This window comes from Pan paniscus, chromosome 9 (genome assembly GCF_029289425.2).
Source record: "Pan paniscus chromosome 9, NHGRI_mPanPan1-v2.0_pri, whole genome shotgun sequence".
NCBI classification, from domain to species: domain Eukaryota; kingdom Metazoa; phylum Chordata; class Mammalia; order Primates; family Hominidae; genus Pan; species Pan paniscus.
Window position 1 is genome coordinate 63,561,210 of NC_073258.2, and position 17,061 is coordinate 63,578,270.

The 17,061-nt window shown below is 45.2% G+C and overlaps 1 protein-coding gene and 1 pseudogene across 3 annotated transcripts in view; both read left to right on the top strand.

The window, feature by feature from the left end:
• Positions 1-262: 262 nt before the first annotated feature.
• On the top strand, positions 263-5,864 carry LOC129393368 (nucleophosmin-like; annotated as a pseudogene).
• Positions 5,865-8,289: 2,425 nt separating this feature from the next.
• ASRGL1 (asparaginase and isoaspartyl peptidase 1) overlaps positions 8,290-17,061 on the top strand; it is a 50,520-nt gene continuing 41,748 nt past the window's right edge. For 2 of the 3 annotated variants that reach the window (XM_003828480.5, XM_055094410.2), the window contains exons 1-2: positions 8,290-8,779; positions 9,094-9,371. In XM_003828480.5, the coding sequence (XP_003828528.3) occupies positions 9,182-9,371 (190 nt within the window). In that variant the 5' untranslated portion in view covers positions 8,290-8,779; positions 9,094-9,181. The remainder of the gene's footprint in view (positions 8,780-9,093; positions 9,372-17,061) is intronic. The other variant, XM_003828479.6, reaches the window with a different exon arrangement.

The following is a 17,061-nucleotide window of genomic DNA, read 5'->3' on the forward strand; positions in this document are numbered from 1 at the left end:
AAGAACATAAAGTACACAGAGGGGAGAGGGAGGCAATGGAAGAAAAGTATGGAAAGGTACTTAAGGCTAAACCTAGGAGGGCTCTGAGCGCTCCTTTTTTATATGAGTTTTATTCTAGAGATAGTCAGAAATTATAGAAGCCTTTCGAACAAAATTACCACATGCTCAGGCATGTGCTAAAGCATAGAACAATTATTCTGTTAGGGAGTCACTTGAGGACATTCTCCAGCAAAATGATGAAGTAAATCAAAAATGTAAGATTCATGTGTTGGCTGGGCACGGTGGCTCACACCTGTAATCCCAGCACTTTGGGAGACCAAAGCGGATAGATCACAAAGTCAGGAGTTCAAGATCAGCCTGACCAACAAGGTGAAACCCCCATCTCTACTAAAAATACAAAAATTAGCCGGGAATGGTGGCATGTACCTGTAACCCCAGCTACTCAGGAGGCTGAGGCAGGAGAATGGCTTGAGCCCAGGAGGCAGAGGTTGCAGTGAGCCAAGATCACACCACTGCACTCTGGCCTGGGCCACAGAGTGGGACTCCCTCTCAAAAAAAAAAAAAAAAAAAAAAAAAAATTCATGTGTTAGTCAGGGTTCCCAGAGAAACAGAACCAATAGGATACATACATAGATACATAAGAGATTTATTATGGGAATGGGCTCACGTGGTTGTGGAAGCTGAGAAATCCCTCCATATGCCCTCTTCAAGCTGGAGAACCAATCCAGAAGGTGCTGGATCCAACTCTTAAGAAAAATGAGGAGAGGTCTTCAGGAGAGAGTAGTCAACAGACCTGGGGAACAATCAATAATATGAACATGGAAAGAAAAGAGAAGGAATCCAAGGAAAGGAGAGGACCCTGGCCATTTTCTACTACACTCGGGAATGGCAACAAATTAAAGATCTGCTTTGGGAGGCCAAGGCGGGCAGATTGCTTTGAGCTCACGAGTTCAAGACCAGCCGGGGCAGCATGGCAAAACTCTATCTCTACAAAAAACACAAAAATTAGCCGGGTGTGATGGTGTGCACCTGTAGTCCCAGGTACTCAGGAGGCTGGGGTGGGAGGATGGCTTGAACCCAGGAGGCGGAGGTTGCAGTGAGCCGTGATCACGCCACTGTGCTCCAGTCTGGGTGATAGAGCCAAACCTTGTCTCAAAAAAAAAAAAAAATTAAAGATCTGATAAGGCAGATAATGAAAGAAGAAAAGAAACATTGCACACTTACAAAGAACCAGGTGAAAAGAAAGAAATTTTTTAAAAAAGAAAAAAAATGAACAGAACCCAGGGATGGGGAAACACTACGCCCAACAAAAACTAACATCATCATGGATGATCTGAATCTGCAGTGCATGCATTTTACACAGTCTCAATAGTGCAAACACAAGTTATTTATCTCTGACTTCTAGAGTCCACCTATGGCCCAATCACATAAGACTTAACTGTACAGTAGTTCCATATCCAAGGAGGAAAGAGTTCCATATAAAGGGGAAAGAAATGAAGGGAAGGAAACGACACCAACATCCTGCTCTTACAATGTGGAAAGGCAAGAGATATTGTTTCTAGTTGATAGAACTAGAAATTAAGAGTAAGTTTATTACTTAAATTTCCAATGATAGGCCGGGCACAGTGGCTCATGCCTGTAATCCCAGCACTGTGGGAGGCCAAGGCGGGTGGATCATGTGGTCAGGAGATTGAGACAATCCTGGCTAACACGGTGAAACCCCGTCTCTACTAAAAATACAAAAATTAGCTACAGGCACTGAGGTGCTGAGGCCTCCCAAAGCAGCTACAGGGAGGCTGAGGCAGAAGAATCGCTTGAACCCAGGAGGAGGAGGTTGCAGTGAGCCAAGATCGTGCCACTGCACTCCAGCCTTGGTGACACAGCAAGATTCTGTCTCAAAAAAAAAAAAAAAAAAGAATAAAGCAGAAAAGGAGAAGCAGTAAATGAGCCAATCTGCATCTAGCCAACCAAGAAGTCAGTAAGTAATGTTAAATCAGGGAATTGTGGGTGTATACATTTATCTGTAAAAGATGTGGTGCAGCTTTTCCCTGGTGTCATTCCATCCTGTGTGGCTGTTCTCTTGAGCAGTGGTCGTTTATCTCCATCCACCTTCTCTCCCACCTAAGTGCGTGCCACCACCCGATGGAAGATTCGATGGACATGGATATGAGCCCCCTGAGACCCCAGAACTATCTTTTCAGTTGTGAACTTAAAGGCCGACAAAGATGATCACTTTAAGGTGGATAATGATGAAGATAAGCACCAGCTATCTTTAAGAATGGTCAGTTTAGGGGCTGGTGCAAAGGATGAATTGCACACTGTTGAAGCAGAGGCAATGAATTACAAAGGCAGTCCAATTAAAGTAACACTGGCAACTTTGAAAATGTCTATACAGCCAATGGTTTCCCTTGGGGGCTTTGAAATAACACCACCAGTGTCTTATGGTTGACGTGTGGCTCAGGGCTAGGGCATATTAGTGGACAGCACTTAGTAGCTGTGGAGGAAGATGCAAGAAAAGATGAAGAGGAGGAGGATGTGAAACTCTTAAGTGTATCTGGAAAGCGATCAGCCCCTGGAGGTGGTAGCAAGGTTCCACAGAAAAAAGTAAAACTTGCTGCCGATGAAGATGATGATTATGAAGATGATGATGATGATGAAGATGATGATAATGATGATTTTGATGATAAGGAAACCAAAGAAAAAGCACCAGTGAAGCAATCTATACGAGATACTCCAGCCAAAAATGCACAAAAGTCAAATCAGAATGGAAAAGACTCAAAACCATCATCAACACCAAGATCAAAAGGACAAGAATCCTTCAAAAAACAGGAAAAAACTCCTAAAATACCAAAAGGACCTAGTTCTGTAGAAGACGTTAAAGCAAACATGCAAGCAAGGATAGAAAAAGGTGGTTCTCTTCCCAAAGTGGAAGCCAAGTTCATCAATTATGTGAAGAACTGCTTCCGGATGACTGACCAGGAGGCTATTCAAGATCTCTGACAGTGGAGGAAGTCTCTTTAAGAAAATAGTCTAAACAGTTTGTTAAAAATTTTCCATCTTATTTCATTTTGGTAACAGTTGATATCTGGCTGTCCTTTTTGTAATGCAGAGTGAGAACTTTCCCTACCGTGTTTGATAAATGTTGTCCAGGTTCCATTGCCAAGAATGTGTTGTTGAAAATGTCTGTTTAGTTTTTAAAGATGGAACTCCACCCTTTGCTTGGTTTTAAGTAGGTATGGAATGTTATGATAGGACTAAGTAGTAGCGGTGGTCAGACATGGAAATGGTGGGGAGACAAAAACATACATGTGAAATAAAATTCAGTATTTTAATAAAGTAAAAAAAGAGAGAGAGAGAGAGATGTGGTGCAATCTCCCAGAAGATATAACCAAAAGTTGTAAAGTGGCTGCCCCTAGGTAGAAATGCCAGCATTGGGAGGTGGGGGGAGTAGGGAGTGGTGATGGGGGAGAGAAGACTATACCTTTCATTTTAAATTATTTTGTGCCATTTCATTTTTTAACTATATGCAATGGAATAAAATTATGTGCTTTTCCTCTCTCCTGTATTTCTCTTCATATCATGACTCTCCTCCCAATGAGACTTCCAGACTTCAGTTTTGTGTGTGTGGTTTTTTTGTTTTGTTTTGTTTTTGAGACAGGGTCCAACTCTGTCACCCAGGTTGGAGCCCAGTGGTGTGATCTCAGCTCATGCAACCTCTACCTCCCAGACTCAAGCAATCCTCCCACCTCAGCCTCCTGAATAGCTGGAATTACAGGTGTATGCCACCACGTCTGGCTAATTTTTTTGTGTTTTTGGTAGAGATGGGGTTTTGCCAGGTTGCCCAGGCTGGTCTTGAACTCCTGAGGTCAGGAAATCCACCTGCCTCTGTTTCCCAAAGTGCTGGGATTACAGGCATGAACCACTATGCCCAGCCATTGATTTTGAGTTTAAAAGAGACAGCCCAGATATAAATCAAAATATTTATAGGAATCCAAATTCAAGCACCCATACATGTTCCACCCTAATGAAACGGGAAAAGTTCCTTATCCCCCTTGCAGGGCATGCAACAGGGGGAGTGGCTCGCTTCATCAGTGCCCCACTGCTCAAACCTCTAGGGGAAGCATACAGATGGGCAGGTTGTGGGGCTCTGACCCCTCGGCAGCACCTGGGGTGAATGCTTACAGCTCCCGAAGCCCCAGTGGGCGTGTGTTACAGGGTGCTCTTTTAGTTTTGCCATCCACAGGCAGCTTGTGTTAATCACCTCTATTAGACCTTCTGCCTTATCACAAGGACAGAGGGCTTTCTGTATCCCTGGGTTCCTGCCTTGGTGTACCAGAAGTATCGGATCACACATGGGCTTAGAGAATGAGTGCAAGGTTTTTTATTGAGGAGTAGCTCTCAGCGAGGCCAGAAGGGGGATGGAGTGGAAAGGTGGTTTTCCCTGCCGAGCCGGGCTGCCCAGTGGCCAGGCTCTCCTCCGACTGCCCTGGCCAAACTCCACCATGGCTCCACTGCTCGATGGCCTGCCGGCATCTGTTGGCACCTGTCAATGTGCTCTTCCACCAACGTGCTCCTCTCGGCGTCCAGCCGCTTGTGTGCCTGCCCCCTACGATCTTGAGGTGTTTTTTTGTTTTGTTTTGTTTTGTTTTGTTTTTGAGATGGAGTCTCTCTCTGTCATTCAGGCTGGAGTGCATTGGCGTGATCTCTGCTCACTGCAACCTCCACCTCCCGGGTTCAAGCATCCTCCTGCCTCAGCCTCCTGAGTAGCTGGGATTACAGGCACGTGCCACCACCCCCGGCTAATTTTTTGTCTTTTTAGTAGAGACAGAGTTTCACCGTGGTAGCCAGGATGGTCTCGATCTCCTGACCTCATGATCCACCCGCCTCGGCCTCCCAAAGTGCTGGGATTTCAGATGTGAGCCACGGCGCGCAGCTGGGTCTCGAGGTTTTTATGGGCACAGGATGGGGGCATGGTGGGCCAGAGTGGTCTTGGAAAATGCAACATTTGGGCCTGAAGGCAGGAGTGCCTGTCCTCACCTAGGTCCATGGGCACAGGCCCAGGGGTGGAGCCCTAGCCAGGGACCATGCCCTTCTCTACCCAGCACTTCCCTGCCCCCATCCCATATCACTAACTGAATTACAATTCTGTGGTCAGAGAGGAGAAGAAAGTTAGAAAGAAGTGCTAGTGCACAAAATGCTGACGTGGGCTTCCTAAAAACAGCCTCAGGCCCCGTTCCTGAACAAATTCATGGGTACTAAATCTCCTAAATAAGCTCAGGGATCTCAGAGTTGAAACGTATGTGTCCCGCTTCTTGTTTGAAAGCGAAGCTCAAGATAGGAAGGTGGCAGGCTCAAGATACTTTTACACATTCTAGAATTTGGAGGGAGTCTCACAGATTCCCATCCTGCCCCCAGTGGGGTCAGCCAAAAGCCTTTTCCTCATGTAGCTGAGACTGGTGGGGATGGGAAGCTGCTAGGCAGTAAGAACGTAGTAAAGGCAGCCTGCCAGTTCCCCATTGGACCTTCAGAAAATGTTAGTTGCGGCCAGGTGTAGTGGCTCACACCTGTAATCCCAGCACTTTGGGAGGCCAAGGTGGGCAAATCGCTTGAGGTCAGGAGTTCGAGACCAGCGTAGCCAAGATGTTGAAATCCCATCCCTACTAAAAATACAAAAATTAGCTGGGCGTGGTGGTGCATGCCTGTAATCCCAGATACTTGGGTGGCTGAAGCAGGAGAATCATGTCTGAGCCTCGGGAGATGGAGATTATAGTCAGCCAAGATCGCACCACTATACTCCAGCCTGGGCAACAGAGCAAGACTCCGTCTCAAAGAAGAAAGAAAGAAAGGAAAGAAAGGGAAGGAAGGGAAGGAAAGGAAGGAAATGTTAGTTGCTTCTTTCTTTTTTTCTTCTCTTCCTCCCTCCCACCCCCATTTCTTCTTCGTCAATCTCTCTAATATGCCTCCTTCATTTCTGACCCAGAAATGCCCAGTCCCTACCCAGTCCCTCTTTTTCTGGTCCCACCTCCTCTCCCCAACTCTGGCATTCCCTAACCCAACCCTTCTCCTCCTAGAACATCCAGAGCCACTGTAGTTAGAATCACTTCCTTGGGGCTCTAGTCAACCTCCCTAGTCACACAGATGGGTTACTCCTCCCTTCAAAAATCCCTCTAAAATGATAGTAAACAATCTTAAAAAGAATACTACCCACAAAGACAGGAAGAATGGGAGAGATGACAATGGCAGGTAAAAAAGGTCACTTTGGAAGATGAATAACAAATGGCAGATTAAAGGAAGTTGTAATCTACTTGAGAGGTGAATCCATTTGTTCTGGAGAACGCTTGAGAGACTCAGGGCTTAGACACACAGGAATCTCAAAGATGGGGAGGCAGGAGTGGCAGGTGTTCCCAGTTGTCTCTCCAATAGCCTGTCACCCTTCCTTCTTGCCAAGAGACCTTGATTTTATCCAGGGCCATGATGTACCCTGCTAAAATAAAAACTCAGACTCTCTTGCCACTAGGGGCAGCCCCCCAATCCAGTTCTGGCCAATAAAAGTCCACTTGGAGGACTTCTAGGAAAGCTAGAGAGCTTTCCTGAATTAAAGGAACAAAGGGGAGCTGGCAAAAGCCTTCTTCCCTTTGCCCTTCCCCATTCCTTCTGCCCCAATAGTGATCAAGGTGCCTAGGAGCACCATAAATGTGAAAGCCACATGCTGAAGGGAAGAGAAGGAGATGGGACATCTGTGTCACCTTGGAGCTGCTGCACCAGCCTGGGCAGCAACCACTAGATGTCTTGTTGTTGTTGTTGTTGTTGTTGTTATTGTTGTTTTCAAATCAACAGTTATCTGGTTAAACCACTGTGGTCACGTTTCGTCAGGGACAGTTGAATACAATCCTTAATCCATAAAATGATTGTTGATGGAACATCGTCTACAGAGGAGTTAGCCAGATTCCTTCTCCTATCTCACAGAGCCAGACAAAAAGATGCTTCCTCTTTCCTCCTCAAAGACCAGAAGTTTATTTTCTAGAGAATTTATCTAAGAGACTTTGGATTGGGATGGGGAATACGAAGCCCATCAGAGAAGTAGATAAACGCATGAGGCTGAGATGGGAGGATCAAATGGAAACCAACACTCTACCCGCTTGGGCCACCAGCCACCTTCCCCAGCCTCAGCCAGATCACTGAATTCCAGATCAATCAGGAAAAACAGTAGAGATGGGGTTTGAGTTAGGGCTAGGCATAGGGTAGGGTTCAGGTTCCTATAAATAGCTGAAACCAAATGATGGTGAGCTGTATTATGATGACACAACTAGGCTCACGACCAGTTGAGACGTGCTAAAATAACCCTCTTCCAAGAGGTGAGTGTGGGAGACAGAATAACGGCTCTCAAAGGTGTCACATCCGAATCTCCACCTGTGAACACTCCTCACGTGGCAAAAGGGACTTTGCAGATGAGAATAGAAATTGTAAGAAAGGGAGATTATCCTGGGTTATCTGGGTGGGCCCAATGTCATCCCAAGGGACTTCCTTTAAGAAGGAGGCAGGAGAGTCAGAGTCAGAGAAGAAAATCGTGATGATGGTGACAGAGAGAGAAGTGAAACAGAGAGAGAAGTGAAACAGCAGAAACAGAGGCCAGAGGGAGAGAGAGTTAAAGATGCTAGGCTGCTGGCTTTGGCAATGGAGGATGAGGCCATGAGCCAAGGATACAGGCAGCTTGTAGAAGCAAGAAAAGACAGATTCTCTTCTGGAGCTTCCCGAAGGAACTCAACCCTGCAGACCCAGTTTGAATTTCTGACCACCAGAACTGTAAGATAATGTGTGTTGTTTGAAGCCAATAAATTTGTGGTAATCTCTAACAATAGGTCACTAGAAAGGGAATGACTGATCCTTAGTGGGGTGCCAGGGAGAAGGCTTTGCAGGAGGGGTTCATTTAAACTGGGCCTTAAGGCAGGAAATGAAGGTAAAACAGGAGTAAAGGGAATTCCCAAGAGTGGTAAAATACGTTATTAGTTGTGGGTAAACAAGAAGGGAAAGGACTCTCCTATCCACAGGAGATCAATCACAGTTTGCCTGGATCTGTCCCTGTTTATGCCCATTGTCCCAGTATATTTTTTTTTTCTTTTGATTCGGAGTTTCACTCTTGTTGCCCAGGCTGGAGTGCAATGGCGCGATTTCCACTCACCGCAACCTCCGCCTCCCAGGTTCAAACGATTCTCGTGCCTTAGCCTCCAGAGTAGCTGGGATTACAGGCATGCGCCACCACGCCCAGCTAATTTTGTGTTTTTAGTAGGGACAGGGTTTCTCCGTGTTGGTCAGGCTGGTCTCCAACTCCCGACCTCAAGTGATCCGTCCGCCTCGGCCTCTCAAAGTGCTGGGATTACAAGGCATGAGCCACTGCGCACAGCCTAGCGTTGCTTTTCAATCTGCAATTACAAAATCGTGGCATGCCACTTCACGCTTCTCGCCACCAACCCAACCACCCAGCCCCTAGCCTGGTCAGGAGCAGGAGGTTCCCCGCGTGCCACTAGGAAGCTCGGGCCGGCCAAGAGCGTAGACTCTTGAGAGGAGTGAGACAGGTGCGCGCCATCCGGCCTTCGGGGCTTTATGGGAACTGGGCCGTGCGGCGGTCCCGCCCTCGTGCGCAGGCGCAGAACCGTTGTGACCAGAGCGGTTGCGGGCTGAGCGGTTTCGAGCCGGCGTCGGGGAGCGGCGGTACCGGGCGGCTGCGGGGCTGGCTCGACCCAGCTTGAGGTCTCGGCGTCCGCGTCCTGCGGTGCCCTGGGTAAGTCGGCGGCCCTCCCGGAGCAGCCGCCCGAGACGCGGGAGGGCGAATGAAATAAACGAAAATAGACATTTTCCCGAAAGCGAAATAGACATCCTCCTTCGGCGCCGGGGCTTGGAGGCGGGCGGCGGTGGGCGCGGGTTAACGTCCCCGGGGAAACTGAGACCCCAGCAGGTCCGGGCCGGGGGCGGAGAGGAACGCGGGAGGGCGCCGGGCCCCTGGGCTTTTCGTACCAAGCTCGACCGAGCCGCCCCTACCCACCCCCAGCTGCGAACCCAGCCGTTCAGAACAGAGACTGGGCATTGTCCCCACAGGGTCTCCCGAGGACCTTGTACCCGCGCGGCTTCCCTGGGCTGGTTTTGGACGACGCTTTCGCCTTCCTGCTGCCTAGGATCCGCCGACATGAATCCCATCGTAGTGGTCCACGGCGGCGGAGCCGGTCCCATCTCCAAGGATCGGAAGGAGCGAGTGCACCAGGGCATGGTCAGAGCCGCCACCGTGGGCTACGGCATCCTCCGGGAGGGCGGGAGCGCCGTGGATGCCGTAGAGGGAGCTGTCGTCGCCCTGGAAGACGATCCCGAGTTCAACGCAGGTAAATGTCCCTTTCAGCTAGTAAATAATGTGAGTCAGGTCAAGCTCCTTCTTCAGAATAAATAGAACCTACATAGTGTTAGGGAATCTAATGAGCTTTGGGGTGAAACTAAGTATGTAAAAAAAGAATATTTAATTTTTCTACCTGTACTGAAAAGAGTCAAACGCTAAAATATTTGTAGAGATTTATACTGAGGCAAATATGAGTGACTAATGGCCTCTGATACAGCTCTTGGGAAATCCTGAGAATGTGTGCTTCTGGAGAGACATAAGATGTCAATCAATACATACAAGACATACATTGGTTCCATCTGGAGAGGTGAGACTACTGGGGGAGGGCGAGTGGTTTCCAGGTCATAGTTAAGATTCAAAGATTTTCTGATGAACAATTGATTTAAAGTTTTGTCCAAACACCTGGAATCCACAGAAGGGAATGTCTGGATTATATAAGGACTTGTGGCTGCAGATAGAATTAATAGAAGGCGGTTTAGCACGGTGGCTCACGCCTGTAATCCCAGCACTTTGGGAGGCCAAGGCGGGTGGATCACCTGAGGTCAGGAGTTCGAGACCAGCCTGGCTAACAGGTGAAAAGCCATCTCTACTAAAAATACAAAAGAAAAAAAAAAAAGCCAGGCGTGGTGCTAGGAGCCTGTAACCCCAGCTACTCGGGAGGCCGAGGCAGGAGAATAGCTTGAACCTGAGAGGCAGAGGTTGCAGTGAGCCGAGATCACTCCAGCCTGGGCGACAGAGCGAGACTATCTCAAAAAAAAAAAAAAAACTGAAAAAAGAAGGGAATGTCTGCATTAAGATAAGGGGTTGAGGAGACCAAGATTTCCCTTAGGCAGAGGAAGTCTCCAGGTAGCAGTCTATTGAGAGAATAAATTGTAAATGTTTCTTATAAGAGTTGATTCTCTCCTGAATCAGGAAAAAGGCCTAGAAAAGGAAGGGGATTCTCTTCAGGATGTAGATTTTCCCCACAAGAGATAGCTTTAGCTTTGCAGGACTATTTCAAGATATGGCGAAGAAACGTAATTTGGGGTAAAATACTTCACTTTCAGGGCTTGCTGTCATGTGATGTCATACTAGAGTCCCGCTGGAATTTGGTATCTTATTGCTACAAAGTCTGCTTTGTCAGTCTTAAGATCTGTTTTAATGTTAGTGCTGGTCAGCTGGGCCTGAATTCCAAAAGGGAGGAGGGAATAATGAGGCATGTCCTACCTCCCCCGACAAGGTTCCAAAGTTTTCAGGTTAACTTTGGAGTGCAGAGTGTATTCCTTTGTGTTTCGCTTCTTTCACTCAGTCCACCCTTTTTTGGAATACTAATCATTATAGCTAATATGAGTACCATGTATCAGGCAGTGGTCTAAGAAATTTGCTTGATTTATTGAATCTGAACATTAAATGAGTTGATCATGTAACTCTCTTAAGTTGGTTAACTTGTGTTAAACTAACTCAAGTTAACTCATAATGAACATTAAATGATTCACTTATGAGTTAATCACTTAAACTCAGTTGAGTTAAATGAGTTAGGTATAAGTTAGGCATAATTATTATCCTCATTTCTCAGATCAGACTAAGGCACAAAAAGATTAACTTGCTGGAAGACATTCATCTCTTTGTTTTAAAATGGCAAACCTAAGATCTAGGCTAGAGATTGAAATACTTCCTGGAATTATACCACCCATCTGTCAGGGAAAAGAATTTCAGGAAATCTTAATTAATCATCAAATATTTACTCTTTGTTCTGTCCCCTTTACGCAGCACTCTTTAACACTTGTGAAAAATTGTGTAATTCTTCCTGAGACCGGTGCAGTGGCTCACGCCTGTAATCCCAGCACTTTGGAAAGCTGAGGTGGGCGGATCACTTGAGCTCAGGAGTTCAATGCCAGGCTAGGCAACATGGCAAAACCCCATCTCTACAAAAAAAAAAATACAAAAATCAGCTGAGCGTGGTGGCACAAGCCTGTAGCCGCCGCTACTCAGGAAGCTGAGGTAGGAAGATTCCTTGAGCCCCAGGAGGTCAAGGCTGCAGTGAGCCAAGACTGCGCCACTGCACTCCAGCCTGGGTGACAGAGTGAGACTCTGTCTCTGAAAATTAAGTTCATCTGAATTTAAAATGAGACCTAATAGTGTGCTTTCATGGCTCCATTTGTAGAGCCAGAATTTACCAGATAGGCACTGACTTTGCCAGCAGAGGGAGCAGCCAGCTCTTTCTGTGGGTGACTTGTTAAACCTTATGCTTCTTAGCACTCAGCACCCCCTGGGCTGTCAAACCCTCACTTATTTACACAGGACCTTCATTTGAAATGGGTCATTCTGGTTTCCGACCATCTCTTATTCTAACAATTTGTCATCTGCATGCATTGGGAAGCACAGATTAGGGAATTGGAGCAGCTAGTTCTCATTTTTTTGCTCTGTATCCAGAGGCCTTCCTTCTCAACGTCTGCCCTCTCATCTTTCAAATGTCGTCTATTCCGCATATTGAGGAAGAAAAGAGTAGAGCTGAAAAGAGGGAAAGCAAAGATTATGGGGGGAAAGGTGGGACTTTTTAACAGCGTACTGTGGACCTCGGCTTTTCCCAGCCAAGGTCAGTACCGGCAAGCAATATTCCCAGCATCCTCTGCTATAATCCTCTAGAATAAATAACTGTTTGGGAACTTCATACAAAAAGCTGACTCCCAATAGGTATTGAGTTCAGTGGCAGTAATTAGCATTCATGACACAACTTGCCTGAACATTTGTAAAAACATTATGTTTGTTTACATTCTATTCCTGTTTCAGTATGCATTTGACTTTAAAGCTTGTTTCATAATAGTTTATTGAAAAGTGGTTGATTTTTAGATACCAACACTGTAAAGATTGAACTTTTAAATTTGAATGCTAGGAATATTCTTTAAAAACTTACTTAGATTGGCAACCAAATGACCATTTGCTTTCACTGGAGCTCAACGATATTTACACAGCACTTGAGATATTCTCTCTACAATTCAATTTACAAGCTATTAGAGAATCTTTGAGATAACAGGATTTTTTTTTTTTTTTTTTTTTTTTTTTTTTTTTTTTTGAGACTGAGTCTCGCTCTGTCACCCAGGCTGGAGTGCAGTGGCACAGTTTCGGCTCACTGCAAGCTCCACCTCTCAGGTTCAAGCGATTCTCCTGCCTCAGCCTCTCGAGTAGCTGGGACTATAGGCACCCACCACCAGGACCAGCTAATTTTTAGTATTTTTAGTAGAGACGGGGTTTCACTGTGTTAGCCAGGATGGTCTTGGATCTCCTGACTTCATGATCCGCCCACCTCAGCCTCCCAAAGTGCTGGGATTACAGGCGTGAGCCACCACGCCCGGCTGAAAACAGGATTTTTTTCATTTATCCAGTCTCTTTCTGGACTTACAATGTAGAATCAATAAGGTAAAAATCTGTAGTGGGGTCTAGGAATTGGTATTCATTTCTTTGTTTTGAAGATTCCCAGGTGATTCTGAGATACAACCAGGTTTAGAATCTACTAGCCTAATACCATACAATTTTAATGGGTTTGGTGTTGGTTTGTTGGTGTAATTTGCATATAGTAAGATCCCCTTTTTAGTATACAGTTCCATGACAGAGACATATATATAGTCATGTAACTGCCACCACAATCAAGATATAAACCAGTTACATTACTCTCCCACATCCCTTTGAGTCCACGCCTCCATTCACTCCCAGCCCCTGGCAACAACTAATCTGTTTACTATTCCTGTAGTTTTGTCATTTCCAGGATGTCATATGTTTGAAATGTTTGTTTTTTGGTGTGTAAAGAAATAGTATTCGAACATTAATTTATTTTATTTAGTAAGGCCGTTTTTATTTTTTGTAGAAAGGGTACACTTGTCAGCAGTTTTGTCCCAAGAGTATACTGAACAAAGGAGACAGGGTTATTTATAACCTGACGCATTTACCCTACTGCTGTGTCCGGTTTCTATTGGCTGAAACGGGACCTTACATTTTCTATTTGTTTCGATTGGCTCGCAACTTAGAATTTTGTAAAAGAGGCAAAGGTAGAGGAGAACAAAGGAAGGAGGAAGTAACTTGTGGGATGCTGAGATAGGTAAAAACACCTTTAAATAAGGAAGAGGAACAGGCTGTGACCTAATGCTTGCTTGGACCAGTATAAGCCTTCCAGGGCAAATATTTAGGCTAAATTGTGGGAGCTAAGAACGTAAAGTACAGTGATTTGTTTATTATGGCTAGCAGATATTTAAGAATGTTAGCACAGGTCTTTGAATAAATTTTGCTTCTAAGAGAAGTTACTGTTTATTCCTAATTAGGGAGCAAAGTCTTTGAAGAGGAACCTCCACTTCACTTTTTACACATAAATGGCAGCACTTTTGGAGGCCGAGGCGGGTGGATCATTTGAGACTAGGAGTTCAAGAGCAGCCTGTCCAATATGGCAAAATGCTGTCTCTGCTAAATATACAAAACTTAGCCAGGCACGGTATGGCACACCTGCAATCCCAGCTACTCAGGAGGCTGAGGCATGAGAATCACTTGAACCCAGAAGGGGGAGGTTGCAGTGGCTCAAGATTATGCCACTGCACTCCTGCCTGAGCAGCAAAGAGAGACTCTGTCTCCAAAAAAAAAAAAAGTCATAAATGGAATCACACAATGTGTAGCCTTAGTCTGGATTCTTTGGTTAACAAAATACATTAAAGTGTTACCCGTGTAGACGTGGATATCAGTAGTTTTTCCCTTTTTATTGAGTAGTATTCCATTGTATGAATATACCACAGTTGGTTTAACCATGTAATAGCTAAAGGACATGTTCCATTTGGGGCCATTATAAATAAAATCACTGTAAACATTTGCATATGGGTGTTTATGTGAACATAAGTTTTTATCTCCCTTAGGTGAGTACCTGGGAGTGGGACTGCTGGCTTATGGCAAGAATTTAACTTCAGTAGAAACTACTGGCCGGGCGCGGTGGCTCACTCCTATACTCCCAGCACTTTGGGAGGCCGAGGCAGGCGGATTACCTGAGGTCAGAAGTTCAAGACCAGCCTGGCCAACATGGTGAAACCCTGTCTCTGCTAAAAATACAAAAATTAGCCAAGTGCAGTGGTGGGCACCTGTGGTCCCAGCTGCTCGGGAAGCTGAGGCAGGAGAATCTCTTGAACCTGGGAGGTAGAGGTCGCAGTGAGCTGAGATCGTGCCACTGCACTCCAGCCTGGGTGACAGAGTGAGACCCTGTCTCAAAAAAAAAAAAAAAAGAAAGAAAAAGGAACTGCCAGACTTTAACATTCCCACTAGCAATGTATGAAAGTTCCACTTACAGGCTGGGCGCAGCTCATGCCTGTAATCCCAGCACTTTGGGAGGCCAACATGGGTGGATCACAAGGTCAGGGGTTTGAGACCAGCCTGGCCAACATAGTGAAACCCTGTCTCTACCAAAAATACAAAAATTAGCCAGGCATAGTGGCACACGCCTGTAGTCCCAGCCACTCGGGATGCTGAGGCAGGAGAATCACTTGAACCTGGGAGGCAGAGGTTGTAGTGAGCCAAGATGGCGCCACTGCACTCCAGTCTGGGCAACAGAGCAAGACTCCAGCTCCACAAAAAAAAAAAAAAAAAAGTTCCACTTAATCCACATCTTCACCAGCACTAACTAGTGTCAGCATTTTTTATTTTGGCCATTCTAGTAGGCATATAGTGGAATCTTATGATGTTGATTTGCATTTCCCTAAATGGGAAGTGATATTTAACATCTTTTCATGTGCTTTTTTGTCATTCATTTCTTTTTTTTTTTTTTTTTTTTTTCTTTTTGAGATGGAGTCTCACTCTTGCTGCCCAGGCTGGAGAGAAATGGCACGATCTCAGCTCACCGCAACCTCCACCTCCTGAGTAGCTAGGATTACAGGGCATGTGACCCCACACCCAGCTAATTTTTGTATTTTTAGTAGACATGGGGTTTCATCATGTTGGCCAAGCTGATCTTGAACTCCTGACCTCGTGATCCACACACCTCAGCCTCCTAAAGGGCTGGGATTACAGGTGTGAGCCACTGCGCTTGGCCTGTCGTTCATATTTCTTCAGTGAAGTATCAAAGTCTTGCTGATTTTTTTGTTGGTGTTGTTTCTTACTATTGAGTTTTAAGAGTTGTTTATATATTCTAGATACAGCTTTTATCAGATGTGTCAATGCAGAAAAATCTGCAGATATTTTCTTTCAGTCTGTGGTTTGTCTTTTCTTTCTCAATATTTTATTGCAAAAAGCAGAAGTTCTCAACTTTGCAGAAGTCCAGTTTATCAGTTTTTTTTTAAACCAGTCATGCTTTTTGTGTTGTATCTTAATATTTGCCTAACCCAGCACTGCAAAATTTTTTCTTATGTTGTCTTCTAGAAGTTTTAGGTCTGTGATTCACTTTGAATAAATTTTTGTATACGATGCAAGGTATATATCAAGATTCCATTTTTGGTTTTTTTTTTTTTGTGGCTACATAGTAGGTGTATTTACTTATGGGAGTACGTGAGATATTGTGATACAGACATGCAATGCATAATAATCAGGGTAAATGGGATATTCATCCCTTCAAGCATTTATCCTTTGTGTTATAAACAATTATATTCTTTTAGTTATTTTAAGATGTATAGCTAAATTATCGACTATAGTCACTGTTGTGCTATCAAATACTAACTCTTATTCATTCTATTTTTTGTACCCATTACTTATCCCCCCTTCTGCCCCACCCCCACTATCTCCCAGCCTCTGCTAACCATCTTTTTACTCTCTATCTTCATGAGTTCAATTGCTTTGACTTTTAGCTCCCACAAATAAGTGAGAACATGTGAAGGTTTTCTTTTTGTGCCTGACTTACTTCACTTACCATAATGACCTCCAGTTCCATCCATGTTGTTGCAAATGACAGAATCTCATTCTTTTTTATGGCTGAGTAGTACTCCATTGTGTATATGTATCATTTCTTTATTCATCTGTTGATGAACATCTAGGTAGCTTCCGAATCTTGGCTATTGTGAACAATGCTGCAGCAAGCAAGGAGTGCAAATAACTCCTCCATATACTGATTTCCTTTCTCTTGGGTGTGTAGCCGGCAGTGGGATTGCTATATCACATGGTAGCTGTATTCTTAGATTTTTGAGGAACTCAGGGTTGTTTTTTGTTTTTTGCTTTTTTTCCTGGAGTGCAGTGGCGTGATCTTGGCTCACTGCAACCTCCACCTCCTGAGTACAAGTAATTCTCCTGCCTCAGCCTCCCGAGTAGCTGGGATTACAGGTGCCCACCACCATGCCTGGCTAATTTTTGTATTTTTAGAGGAGACAAGGTTTCACCATGTTGGCCAGACTGGCCTTGAACTCCTGACCTCAAGTGATCCACCAGCCTCAGCCTCCCAAAGTACTGGGATAACAGACGTGAGCCACCACCCGTGGCCCAGCACCAATTGTTGAAAAGGCATATTGCAAGTCCCCTGGTTATGCACACTTCTGTCCAATGTGGCTACAAATCAAGGGTTACCATGACCCCCTCCTCAGGCTTGATAATTTGCTATGATGGCTCATAGAACTCAGGAAAACATTTATGTTTACCAATTTATTATAAAGAATATGATAAAGCCGTGGTCCCCAACCTTTTTGGCACCAGGGACCAGTTTCATGGAAGACAGTGTTTCCACAGAGACTCTCGCAGGCACAGTTCACAACAGG